Raw genomic sequence first — 13,739 nt, 5'->3', positions numbered from 1 at the left:
CTATGCCTCTCTGATTTTCCGGCCAATCTCCAACCACCAACCACTGGCCAAAAAAAACCCCTCGCGTTCCCAAAAAATTGGCGAGCTCAACTCAACTCTCTTTTACTGGTGTGGTATTGCTATGCTCTGCTATATTTTGTTAAAAGGGAGAAGGCACAGAGAAAGGGAAGAAGCAGCGACGACTTCGAGGCATCAAAGGAGTATAAGCTGCGGCACAGAGCAACGACTTCGAGGCAGAGCAACGGAACATAGTAGAGGCAAAGGAGCAATGATGAAGAGCTACGAAGCTAAGCAGATGTTGTCGGAGAGAGCCATGCCGATGCCCCCTCCGTGGAACACGCCGCTGCCACCAGTTTGATCGGTAAGTTTTTAATTTTATTTATTTATTTTGTAACTGTGCCACACGGTTTTTGCGTCGGCGATTACGCAATGTCGCACAAGATCTGTGCGGCCTCCGTGTGGCAGGCGCAAATCTTTTGCAGCAATTCTGTGGCCACGACATAAAAACGGTGCGGCACTGTGTGAGCTTGAATTATTTTTTCCCGATAAAACTGAAAAAAGTTTAATTTAATTTATTTTTATATTTTTTCTGTTTTTATTAATTATTTAAAATGTTTATTTCTATTTTTTAAAATTTTTGGTTATTGCAAATTGAAAAAAAAAAATTGAACAAAATAAAACAAAATAATTTTTTAATAATATTTTCATAAATAAATTGAATTTGTTTGTTCATAATAATCATTTGGTTAATGTTCATAATGAAATTAAGCTCTTCATTGATCTTTTATGTTTTTACAAGCGTCTGTATTGTTTGTTCTTTCTCGTTGTACTGTTTGTTCTTTCATGTTGCTTTTTTAAATTCATCATAAAATTGTTCATAATTGTTTTACTGTTTGTTCTTTCTTCTGGAATTTTATGTTCTTTTTTATATTATTTATTCTTTTTTGTTGAATTGTTTGTTCTTTCTTATTTATTTGGTTGTTCATAATAATTATTTGGTTAATGTTCATAATGAAATTAAACTCTTCATTGATCTTTTATGTTTTTATAAGCGCATGTATTGATTGTTCTTTCTTTTTGTATCGTTTATTTTTGTATTGTTTGTTCTTTCATGTTCATTTTTTAAATTCATCAAAAAATTGTTCATAATTGTTTTACTGTTTGTTCTTTCTTCTGGAATTTTATGTTCTTTTTTTATGTTGTTTGTTCTTCTTTGTTGAATTGTTTGTTCATAATAATCACCTGGTTAATGTTCATAATGAAATTGTTCATAATTTTTATTTTATTTGTTCATACATTTTGTATTCTTTGTTCTTTCTTCTTCTATTACTGAGCATATTTTAAACCCTTGTTCTTTCTTTTTAACCTATTTGTTTTCTTAGTATGCTCATCATTTTCAAATCAGTAAATGTTCATTTTTTAAATTAGTTGTGATCATCATATCAAATTACTTACTATTTTCATTTTCAGCCTACAACAATGAAGATTTGAAATCGTGAAAGTCAAATATTGTGTTCAAATCACACTTCATACACACATTCAAAAGTATAAGAACCCGAGACTACATCAAAAGCAAGATTCAAGATTGAAGATATAGAAAAATAAGTGGATAATTTCTACCAATATCTTGTAATTCACGTACAATTTTACATAGGCAATGCCTAAAATGTTCAATTTTTTGGTAAAATATGTCATTTGACATGTTTTAATTGCTCAATATGTGTAAATATTTGTTCAAAGTAATAATATAATAATGCAATAACTATGTTCATTTTAAAATAAGTAAATACTTGTTTCAAATCAGTAGATAAATGTTCATTTCTAAATTGGTTGAATAAATGAAGATTGCCAAATAATTAGATAAACGTTCATATTCAAATGAGTAGATAAATGTTTATTTCCAAATAAATAAATAAATGTTACTCCCTCCGTCTCTTTTTGTTTTTTACGTTTCCTTTTTTGGTGTTTCAAAATGTTCTTTACATTTCATTTTATATTATCACATAAATGATTTAATATTCTATCAAAATTTGCACCCAATTATTATATTAACCAATTAAATCAATTGAGTCATTTAATCCCTCACACTTTTCCATAAAGACATTAACTTTTTCTCATTTTTCCCATATCAGAATTTTGATAAGAGTGAAAATATTATAAATAAACGTAATTTTTCTCGTTTACATGAAAACTTAGAAGAATCTCAATGCACATTAATTAGTCGTTAAAACGCGTGCAAAATACCAAACGTAAAAAACAAAAAGAGACGGAGGGAGTAATTTCCAAAATAATAAATGTTCATTTCCAAATAAATAAATAATTGTTTATTTCCGAAAAAGTAAATGTTCATTTCCATACGAGGAAAACTACGTGGTTTTGTGGTGTACAACAAAAAATTTGCGGGTTGATGAATGTGGGATGAGTGGATGACCGGTACCCGGATGACCCAACTAAAATTTGCACACAAGTTGTTCGTCGAAGAAACAAATAGAGTTTGATGACAACATCTTAGATCATGTTCCGGTTATTACTATGTTCTTCTACTGCAATTGCACAACCATTATTTTCCACGCCACACTCGCTCTTCTTCTCCAGGTAACTCTCAGTTTCGATGATTAATTTTGACAGAATTAATGGACAATCAGTGGAAATTAATTTTGTGTTAATTGAAAAAAAACCAAATCTTTGATCTTCAATAGTTAGCTTATTTTATTTGATTTCCACAATTTGTTATGATTTATTCAGATTGAAGACCAACATACATTGCAAGTGTGTACAGATGGGTGCTGGCAGAGTTGATTCTGAGTGTTTTAGTCCTTCTAAGTTTCGTTTGTGCAATGTTTCTGGGTAAACTTCATCATCTTCCCCACTATTTTACTGTGTAAATTATTGCCAATTGCTTGTTTTATATGATATGATTATAATTATGACTGCAATAAATTTATGGGTGTTACTTTTTCGGCTGTGAAATGAACCTTTTTTTGGTTAAATTTGCATATGAATCAACATTTGCATAACTAGTTTGCTGGGTTCAGTTTTATGACAGAGGTGCTGGAAATTCAGGCTCCAAGTCCCACAATGCATGTTTTAATCATCCCTGGAAATCCAGGTTTTCTCGTTATTCTCTTTCTGTGAGATTACAGTGTGTCCACACTCATGCTACACGCGGGTGTAATATTGCATCCTCTCACATTCTCAACCCCAGCATGTAGGTGGGATCGAAGACTCGGAGGGGAATGTGAGGGAATGTAAAATTATGGTTGAGTGTGTGATGGAAATTGCGTTTGCGATTCCTTTAATTTATGTTGGGGGATAAGAAATGAATTTAGGCAGTACTATTGCAGGCATTGTAACATTTTACAAGGACTTTGTGGAATCATTGTATGAGCAGCTTGGTGGGAAAGCATCAATTACAGGCATGCTTAGGCCTTCCCTCTCCTTTTATACCTTTATTTATCCGAAAATTCTCAAGGGAGTTGTTTCTGTTGTGTTGATCCACAGCTATTGGGCACATATCCCACACAAGCAAGGTACTTGCCGACTGTCGATACCTGATGTCTTAGTAGTAATCAGCTTTCTGTGAAATAGAGTTGATCGGTGTAGGAGATTTTGTATTACCTTTGCTCTAAAAGTTTTGAAGATCATTATTAACTTACAAGTTATGTTAGTTATTGCATGATGAATAGCTGCATAAAGTATATGTTAAAACCCTGCGCGAAGTGCTTTAGAATGAGATTTTTTTTTATATGCTGAAAAAGTTTGATTGAGTTTCTTGACACTTGATGTTTGGGCTAATAGTATTGGGTTAGCCTATTTCAAAACTTTAATTAAGAATTGATAAATCAATTAATGCAAGTGAAAAAGCTGTCCTGTCTCCCATTTTTTGAACAGTTCAACACTTCAACTAAGTTTCCATTTTTATTTTGAGGTACTCGGTAGATGTGGGAGAATTAAATTGGTGGTAGCAATGGTGGAGAGAGAGAGATAGAGGGCGAGTTAGGCAAGAAGGATCTCTGTGATTTCTCTGAACTGTGAAGTAGGAGGAGGTAGAGTTGATATTTCAGTGAGGAAAGTGGAGGAAATTGAAAAGGAAGATCAAGGAGAAATTGATAAAAAGTAGCGCACCCTCCCCAATCTCCTGAAATGTTACTGGTAAATTGGTAGTTTATTGAGGACATTTTCATCACTACGTATTTGGTAACTCTATTTGGAATTTAATTTTTTAGTCAAGATTGTCACACAGGTTACCTTAGCCGTAACTACACACTTATCAAAATATGGGGCTATCTCATTGCAATCACCTCAACACTCAGGCTACCTCATGGATTATTTTCCTTAAAGATGGAAAGACATTTTTGTTAATATTTGGATTGCAGAAATGGAAATGGTGTATAACTAGAGTTTATACTTTTAGTCATGCTATGGTGGATTCTCCTTGGTTTGTTATTAATATATCTATACACTTGTAAATTCTATGAATGAAAAATTGGTATGACGCCTCTCTTTTGGACAGCTAAATGATTCAGACTTCTCTTCTTATAGTTATAGCATTTGATTTTGTGCTAGGACTGGGAGCATGGACGCTTATTCTCATTGGAAGATCAAATCAACCACAAAGTAAGTTTTTGTTCTTTCTTCTATTTCGGGTTAATTCCAGTGAATTTTGTTATATATAGTTAAGATGATATTTTGCTGAATTGGATGAACCACGTCTCATTTTGGATTTTAACTTGCCTAGTTGAGTGCATTGTGCTTAAATTTCAAGTGAAAAGTGATTTGGTGGTATATGATGATGAAATTTCCACGTTTTGCATATTCAGTTTAGCATTTCTATGCTATTATGCATATATTTCTTTCTCTTCCCAAAATGAGATGTTGTCATTCCTGCAAGAACCAGAGGATTTTCTTCTTGGTAAGCTTTGTTTTAGCTTTGTAAATTCCAATGAAGCAAATTACGAGTATGATGTAGAGGTTATTCTTTTGAGAGGGAAGGAGTTTGCTCTGCTCTGCAATTTATTTATGATTGTATTTGTTATTAATTTTTATGATTAGTTGGAAATGGACTTGCAGCCTAAAGTTTGGCGATTTTTCGTCATTGCTTCATAAATTCACCATCAACCTCTATCAGGGGAAGGGAAATAATCAAATAAGCATATGTTGTCCTCCCAAAAAAGTTTTTTCTTTATAATTTCTCCTATGATCAGTTCTGGCACGTTGTAACTCTTATCCTTTCATGCTTATTTACGTTTGTCATAACTCATGAGTAATGAGATTGGGCATCAGTGACTGGCTAGTGGCAGGGAGGATTTCCCCCAATCCCCCTGTCAAGTAATTGTTCTTAATCAAGTCCTGTAAGTGGTTTGCAGTTTTAGAGAATAAGTTCCTGTGTTTAGTTGATGAATTAACGATTTCCTGTGTTTCTGTTGCTGCAGATTGATTTTATTTCCCATGAGCTCCAAAACAATAATGCTCCAGTAATATTGGTGGGTGAGCTTCCATTTAGAGCTTATTTGGTGAATTTCGATGAATGACCTTCATTTAATACTTCAATTCCTTGTGGCTTGGAAGAACGTGATCACTAATAACATCATTCCCTTGTTAACATAATAAAAATAGGGAAATTCTCTTTGGTAACCTCAAATTTCTTATTTTTTCTTTGGTAAAATGAAAATAAGAATTTACTCTTTGATAGCCTTAAGTTTCTATAAAAAATTAAGGACATTGTTTTTTACCATCTAAAAAAATCGAAAAATTATTTTTTACCACCTAAAAAATTAAAACTTGTATTTTACCACCTAAAAAAAAAAAAAAAAACTTGTTTTTAACCACCTGAAAACAAAAAAGTAGATGAAACATTTATGTATGGCTACCTAATTCAATTTTCCTCCAATTTTTTACACTCCTGTGTAATTTCTTTAACTCTTTCACCCTTCTCGCTTTACTTCCATTAAATTTTGTCAATTTTGTGAATTAATGGTGATGAAAAATTATGTAAATTCATGGAACATAAGGAAGTTGGGGAAGAGGAGAGTTAAATACATGAAATCGTGGAAGAATAGAACATATAAGAAGTATTTCCGTTATTGTGACTCCCTACATAACATTTTCATATATTTTTTCATTTCACAGGTGGTAAACAAGTTTTAAATTTTTTTTAGGTGGTAAAATACAAGTTTTAGTTTTGTAGATGGTAAAAAATAATTTTTCGATTTTTGTAGGTGGTAAAAAACAATTTATTTAAAAATTAAATAATGGCATAAATTATGGTTTTATCTTATTTTTTGGTTAAAAACTACATTATTAGACTAACTATAGTTAATTAACAATTAAGTTACTAAATACCCTTAAAACTAGTTTTCCCTCCCAAATGAAAAGAGTCTTTCCCTCCAAATCATTTCTTCTTATATAAACCCAAACCGATAGACCTTAACACACAACTCATTTTTGTGCAACCAAGCAGTTGTTTAAATTATCAAATTATCAGAAATGTTAAATTTGCAATGTTTTTAAATAATCATCTTTAGTTTCCCACATTTTCATTCGGATAATACTTCAATTGATTTGCAACGGTTTTTGTTTGAAACGTTTCAATTGAGGAAAAGTCAGTGAGTATAGGTGAATGGTGTACTAACCCATTAAAGAGGGTATTTTTGTACATTCGGATGTTAACCACGGTTAATCAAATTGGTTAAACCATCACTCATGTCATTGTTTAAAATTATGTACAGAAACTTAAGGTTACCAAAGAGAAAATTCTTATTTTTTTTTACCAAATCGAAAAATAAGAAACTTAAGGTTACCAACGAGAATTTCCCATCAAAATATCCACAAGCACCCATAAGATAGGTTATTATCAATTCCTAAAGCTCTTGCAATCCAATTAACCCATGTATACAGTCTTGGCAATAAGAATATTTTAATATTGTTGGTTATCTGTATGCTTCAGGCTTATCGTAGCTTTTGGGACTATTGTTCGATCAATGAATTTATTTTTTGTTATAGCTTTTGACATTATGAGCACTTACAAATAAAAATGTAAAATCTGGTTAAACTGCAACCAATAATTGTATGGTAGTAATACTATTATTATGACTGCATCTGGTTAAATTTCTGCATGGTTGTACCTAGTAATGCCTTTTAGTGGTTTACTTGCTGTCTTTTCAGAAATATCCTACCTGACTGCGATGCTTTTTGAAGGTTGGCCACTCCATTGGATCTCATATATCAGTTGAAATGTTTAAGAGAGCTACGCAAAAGGTATTTAGTTATCTATCTCGGAGAAATCTGCATAAACTTATACTTTGACCCCCTTTTTTCCTCTTGATCGGAAATAATTAATTTGGATGCTATTTCTATATTTGCAGGTCATTTACTTCATTGGGCTATACCCTTTTTTATCACTAAATTCCAATTCGGTAAAGCAGACTGCAATCGGGAAGCTAGCAGAGTAAATATCTATCTTTATACTCCACGCCTAGATAAGAGTTACATTTTCTTTTTACCAATTTCACATAACTTAAAATATGGTGCATAAACACATTTATTGCATTGGGCCTGTCTTTACCATTGCGAGTCTACGAGGAATAGCCTCTTTACTGCATACATTGTACGCTCCTTAATTCTGCCTCAGGTGGGAGTCATATAGGCGCTGGGAAATGGTACGGAGTGGTATGTTTATGGTAAAAATGATTTTCTTCATGTTGTTAATGTTTATAATCATACAAATGCTTGTTCTTACATTTTCACCTAATGAATCAACGTCTCAGATACAATTATACAAATACGGAGTTTAGTCTGTACGAAGATAAGGAATGTGTGCTGTTCTGTGCTGTACTAATAATAACGTTAGTAGTTATATTCTTATAATCACTTTAGGTATATTGAGTTTTATCTAGCTGACTCCTTATTTTATTACGCACATAGAGAGCAAAAATCCAAGGTTGGACTGATGATTTCCTATTAGTAAGTAAGGGACGGCAATGCCCACTCATCTCGGATTCTTGGTTCAAACTCTTCGCTATGAGAGGAGGGTTATGTCTAGAAAGTCATGCCTTGTCAAACTCAGGGATCAGGAATTCAGGACGCCAACTTGTTGGCTGTGGGGTTGCTTCACTAACTAAATTGATAGAATATTTCCTGTTTAAGACTTGCAAGAGCTATATGCTTTGTCAAGGCTAGTCCTTCTCCTACCAGTTGTGGTGGGCATTATGTTCATTATCCTTGATTCCTTGTATAATGTGAAGCTTGCAAATCTGACTATCCAATAGACCAAGACCGTCTATGACTTCCTTTCTGGATTCAGATTTCTCTGAGAAATATTTCTCCAGATTGCGCCTTGCACTATTGCTTTTCCCCTCTCTGTATCTGGCATACACTACATACCTTAGTTTTAAGATTAACCATTTTCTTGCTCCATTTTTCAGGTCTTCTATACTATGTTCACTAGTAAGCTCTATAGTGGCCCTGCTGGGCCTTATCCCCAGTGGGTCAAGGTTTATTGTAGAGAAGACTTTGGGCAATTCATGGTCCAATGCTGCTGTGGATGCTGCTTGCTCCCACTTGGTGAAGGTAAGGCTACTGAGAACTGGATAAAAGGGTGTGCTACTAAATATAACAAGTTAGGAATAGATGTCTACCTAGAAGTTCCTTATCTTCCCGTCTAGATGTAATTAAACCAAGGTCTGCAATATGGTGTTGGGCTTGGATATTAATTGTGTTTATTGAGGCACAATTGCAACTCACTTCTTGAGTAGTTGTCTCCGTTTTTCTGTTTACTCTTATAAACAAGTAGAACACTTTGTAATCCAATTTGTTCATTCAGCATCTCATTGCTTATATATCTCAATACTTCGCTTGAAACATATCCACGATTGTCCCTGAAATTTGAGAAAAAGAGACGAAAGAAAACTGTAACCTTTTCCCGGGTTATCAGGTGTGATGTTGAGCGGCATAGGGTGGTTTGATTAAATGAGACCTTGTTCAAATCTGCTTTTATGTGGAGTTATGTTTCTTTTACTTTTCTTTTACACTACATCTGATTTTATTTTGATCCTTCTACCATTTTGCACAAGTAATCAGTGAAATACTACCTCTGTTCTCTTTTGTTGTTCCTAGTTGCTTCCAACTGTTTTCAATGCACATCTTTGACAATCAATATTGATAGTTAATTATGAAAAGTGTATGCTTTGAATCTACACATTAAAACAAATCTAACAAAATCACACATGATAAATTTGTTGCATATATATTGGTGAGAATTCATAGACAAAGTTTTGCTAATTATTTGTTATTATTATTTATTTTGTGTGGGGGAGGGTAGTGTTTCCTCAAAACTCAAGTAAGTTTCGTTTTGCTTTTCTCCCCTAAGAACATTCGGAATAAAAATCGAATGTGAAAAAACAATTTACTTCAGCACTACTGCTTGTTATAGGTGCAGTGCGTTTTGTGGATACATTCAAACTTTACCCTTGCAAACTGCGTAGAGGATACCACCTTGCTCGAAAATGTGTTCCCTAGTTTCTTAACTCACAAGAAAATGAAAAATTGAAAGACAGATTCTATATGGCGAGTCCTGTTGACCTTAGACAGTGGACTCCGTGGGGCCTGGAGGCTGTTTTATGTGCTTATGTGCACAGCTTATAACCTTATATGCTTTATTGATTAAATTTACAAGGGAACTCAATGCATCCCTCGGTGAATGCTTTTTGCTAAGACAAGAGAACTCAACGTTTGGTCATTTCATGTTTTTAGGGTCTTTCTCAAACTTTTCGCCAAGTTAAATTTTGAGATGTAGGCTAGGATTATTATTTATTGTTCTTCTTATTGAACAATGCAGTACCATACGATGCGAAATATACTGTTCATGGCAAAGACAGAGTTCGAAAAGGTAATTTTGTCTGTTCATTTTCTGAAGGATTTGGTAGTGTACTTCTTAGTCTTATATGTACTTGCTCTGGATGCCCCCTGTATTTTTTTTTGATAAGAAGCTAATTAAGGATGCCCTCGTAATACTTGGTTGGATGAAGAGAAATACAAGTTTCTGGAAATTGATATTGTGTGTCTAAGTGTCTTGTAAGGTTTACGGTTTCGAAGGAAGATATTCCTTCTCCATTTTGTGAGTTTGCTGCCAGCTTAACAAGCATGGATTTTGATAGACGACACCTTAGTTCAAACACTGCAGGAGGACTAGGTTTATAGATTTGTTGTGTCAAAAAAATGTGCAGTTTTTCCGTACTTGACAAAAAAATCATACATGTATCTTATATTATCAAATATAAATGTGATATTAACGAAGCATTACATTTCCCGTGCAACTTAAACTAAATATTTTATGATCTTAATGGACAAAGCAGTTGTATAATTTATTTCAATGGACGCAGTACTTGGATTAAAAATTAAAAAAATTAAAAAAAGAAGAAGAAGAATCAGTACTGATTCTGCTCATTTTCGTAACAGTTTTCAGAAGCACCAAACTGGGACTTCATGAGAGCAAAGCCAAGCCAAATTGCATTTTTATTTGGCATTGATGATCACTGGGGTCCTTTGTCATTGTTTGAAGAGGTATGTGATTAAAGTCTCTGGTCTTTCTAAGATGTTCAACCATAATTTTCTTTAGTGTATATAATCCATTCTCTCGTTTCTCTTACTGTGGTGTCATATTTTCTAGTCTCCGTTTGTTCTTGTAGAATGTGTCCCGTAAGAAAGAGACTCTTCTTAAGGCAGTTCAACACTGAAACCTTATCAAATCACTGATTCCAGGTTAAGATAATATATTAGTTGCTCCTTTCTGAATGCTGTGATGCTCAATTTCAATACAAGTGTCAGTTTGGGTAAGGATACAAGAGTTTAACACTCTTACATGGAAAAATCTGAACTTGTTAAAAGGCGATAGTGGACATTGTTACGATATCTGAAATCATTGTGTGGCCAGAGGACACTGTCCCTTTTCTTTATGCGTAGAGATTAGAGAAGATTACTCCCTCCGTCTCATATAATTTAGCACACATGGCTGTATCGGTGTCCCAATATTTGCAGACTTAGTTTTTTAAGTGAAGTTTCTCTTATTTTCTTCTTAACAAACATGGACAATGTTGCAGAACGGAGAGAGTATTAAATTTCCCCTTTTTTGCCCGATATTAAAGTGCCCAAGTGACCCTGTCTCTGCTGGTATTCAAGCAGAAATAAGAGGCCTAGCAGTCATAGCTTTGTGTACCTGTACAAAAAGAATTCTGTAAATATCAGTCCTGGGAGAAAAGATCCTTGTCGCTAAGTAAATTTTCAATCTGTTTTTAGTTGTCACCAAAACTGGAGTTTGCATGCTTTATCACACAGCATACATATTTCACATATCTTTTAGATAAAGGAGACAATTCATGTGTTAGGCATGAATGAGAAATAAGTAAACAGATATTGATTGAAGAATAGATTGTCAAGAACTCTAATATTCTTTTGGAACATTTAGTGAGCTCTAATGTTGAGCTCTCTAGTTATTTGAAGCTCCTTTGTCTGTCATTTTTTCACTCATATATTTTCTTTTGCACTTATTACAGATTTCCAAAGAAGCTCCAGATGTTTCTTTGTCAATTGAAAAAGAGGGTCACGATCATGCTTTTTGCTGCACTGAGGCTGGTTCCACTTGGGTTGCCCAGCATGTAGCTGGCTTGATCAAGAAACATTTGTAGACACTGTACTGTATTCAAGTCAGGCTACCCAATTCATGAGTCACGACTAAAGAATGAATGAAGAGCATGTTGCCTTCCTGGTTTTTCCCTTTCTCTTTTCTTGTGGAAGTTTAAAGTGATACTAGTATTTCCTGTAAGTCTAGTTGACTGCTACACCCCCGTGTATATTGTGTTCAAATGATGAATCATTTCGATCCAAAAGTCCCTCTTTTCGGGGGATAGTGATCTCTTAATTGATAGTACTGGTTTTTCCTCTGGTTGACTACTACACCAGTGTGCAGGTGTTCAAATACTGAATCGCTCGATCCTAAATCCCATTTTGTGTTTCACCTGGGGCCTCAGGTACCAACTAACTTAAATTAGTTAAATTAGTTAATTTAGTTAATTTTATAGATTGGTGAGATGAGAAAATCACAAGGAAGTGGGAGCATTGGACAGAGCGACAGAAGATCCAAACTGCATGAAATGATGAAATGTGGATCATCATCATTCATCAGGTGCTGAGCTTTTTGGCCTTGTGCTCTTATAGTCTTATGTATGTAGTTTTCACATTTCAATAAACTATTGTTTGGAAGTTGAAGAGAAGACTGTACGTTTTATGTTAGCAGGCTCATGATACTTATCTGTTTCATACTTCTGAAGCATTTCAGAACCCGGCGAGGCCTCATCATAACTCAAGCGTAGAGAAAATGCATGTTTGTTGCTGCAGAAGCCAAAGCTACATGCAGGTTTGTCCAATTCTTTACTTGACAATTACTAGAGCATCTTAGGGTACTTACGAATCAACCTATAACGCATGAAACACCGGAGAGGCGGAGATACCTTGTGGATGGTGTACTACAATTACCTTAAAGTGTCGCGATTTATGGTGAAATATCCTTTTTCTTAAAATCATACTTGACTCATAATTCATAAGATGACAATAATTAAGAATTTATTTTCATCATATTTGTCTTGCTTGTTGGAAGTTTTCTCCACAACTGAGGCCCAGTAATTGTTGAAGGCCCACTTTTTATTTTTGGTTCTGTCTTGGCATACAAAGAGGATCCTAGGTTGGTATTGTTTGTGCGGTTGTGCCTCTGATATCCCTATCCCCCATCTACGATCATGGGCAACTCTTTTGGACCATAGTCTACACTCTAGACTTTGTATGCTGTGTGCATACTGATTGCATAGTATGTGGATCATGCTATATGTAAATATGGTGTGCGCCCGTCTAACCTAGACATTGCACCCTCCTTTGAAGGGCATTGACGTGATCGTGTCAAAGTAAAATACTTGAGAATATTATTAGGGCGTTAGACAACAAACTTAGGATGCATTCTCTTAAATCATCTAATAAACTTTAAATGGGGTCTCGTAAGGTCCAATAATTTAAGATAAGGTCCTATTATCCTATAAGGTTGTATAAGTTGAGTTCAGATAAATTAATTTTGTGGTCGTTTGGTAGGTGGTTTTAACTTTTAAGTGACGTAAAGGTAATGAATTTGTAACAAAAAAACAATGTTCATTTCCCTGATATTGCCAGGTTACCCCCAAATTGTCTATTTTTTTCATAAATTTTCATTACTATCAATTACCACTATAATGTTCATGGTACTGAAATCTTATCCCATACAAGCCGTAGAAGTAATTAAAGGTAAGGCGATCACATGTTACGAAATGAGTGAACATTGTGCGGTGCAGAGAAGTTAAAATCCAAAATCTAATGTAAAAAATAGGTGATTTAGGTGGATATGGACATAAGTTAATGCAATTCAGACCACCTGGACCTGGTACGTAATCTATACATTTGGATACCGGGGAGTCGGGGACCATTAGCACCACTTTCAGAAAATCATTCATAACTCATAAGCCAGTCTTTATTATGTGACTATACTTTGTCTTTCTCTAGTGTTATCAATTATGGGAGATGCACAAAAAGATTAGGTCCATGTTGTTAATTATTGGAAATTGTATAATATATACATCTTGCTAGTTGTTACGAGTACCAATCTTGTTAGTATCAATCATGAAAATGTTGTGCTTCATACTTCCATTATTAAGAAACTGAATGAT

The 13,739-nt window shown here is 34.2% G+C and overlaps 1 protein-coding gene across 1 annotated transcript; it reads left to right on the top strand.

Moving 5' to 3' along the window:
* Window positions 1–2,409: 2,409 nt before the first annotated feature.
* LOC110806019 (uncharacterized) lies at window positions 2,410–11,949 on the top strand. Its single transcript, XM_022011655.2, has 13 exons — window positions 2,410–2,595; window positions 2,746–2,847; window positions 3,036–3,109; window positions 3,345–3,416; window positions 3,502–3,530; window positions 4,567–4,617; window positions 5,433–5,483; window positions 7,198–7,257; window positions 7,365–7,447; window positions 8,424–8,568; window positions 9,836–9,886; window positions 10,456–10,560; window positions 11,550–11,949. The coding sequence occupies exons 1-13, from the start codon at window positions 2,516–2,518 to the stop codon at window positions 11,679–11,681; spliced, it is 1,035 nt and encodes a 344-aa protein (XP_021867347.1). The 5' UTR covers window positions 2,410–2,515; the 3' UTR covers window positions 11,682–11,949.
* The last annotated feature ends 1,790 nt before the right edge of the window (window positions 11,950–13,739 follow it).

This window comes from Spinacia oleracea, chromosome 5, assembly GCF_020520425.1.
Source record: "Spinacia oleracea cultivar Varoflay chromosome 5, BTI_SOV_V1, whole genome shotgun sequence".
NCBI lineage: Eukaryota > Viridiplantae > Streptophyta > Magnoliopsida > Caryophyllales > Amaranthaceae > Spinacia > Spinacia oleracea.
The sequence above is the reverse complement of the archived record's forward strand: the minus strand, read 5'-3'. Positions and strand labels throughout refer to the sequence as shown.

Coding starts and splice junctions, on each gene's coding strand:
- LOC110806019 (XM_022011655.2), top strand. CDS start 2,516: ATGTTCCGGTTATTACTATGTTCTTCTACTGCAATTGCACAACCATTA. Junction 2,596..2,745: donor CACTCGCTCTTCTTCTCCAG/GTAACTCTCAGT, acceptor TGATTTATTCAG/ATTGAAGACCAACATACATT. Junction 2,848..3,035: donor CGTTTGTGCAATGTTTCTGG/GTAAACTTCATC, acceptor TGCTGGGTTCAG/TTTTATGACAGAGGTGCTGG.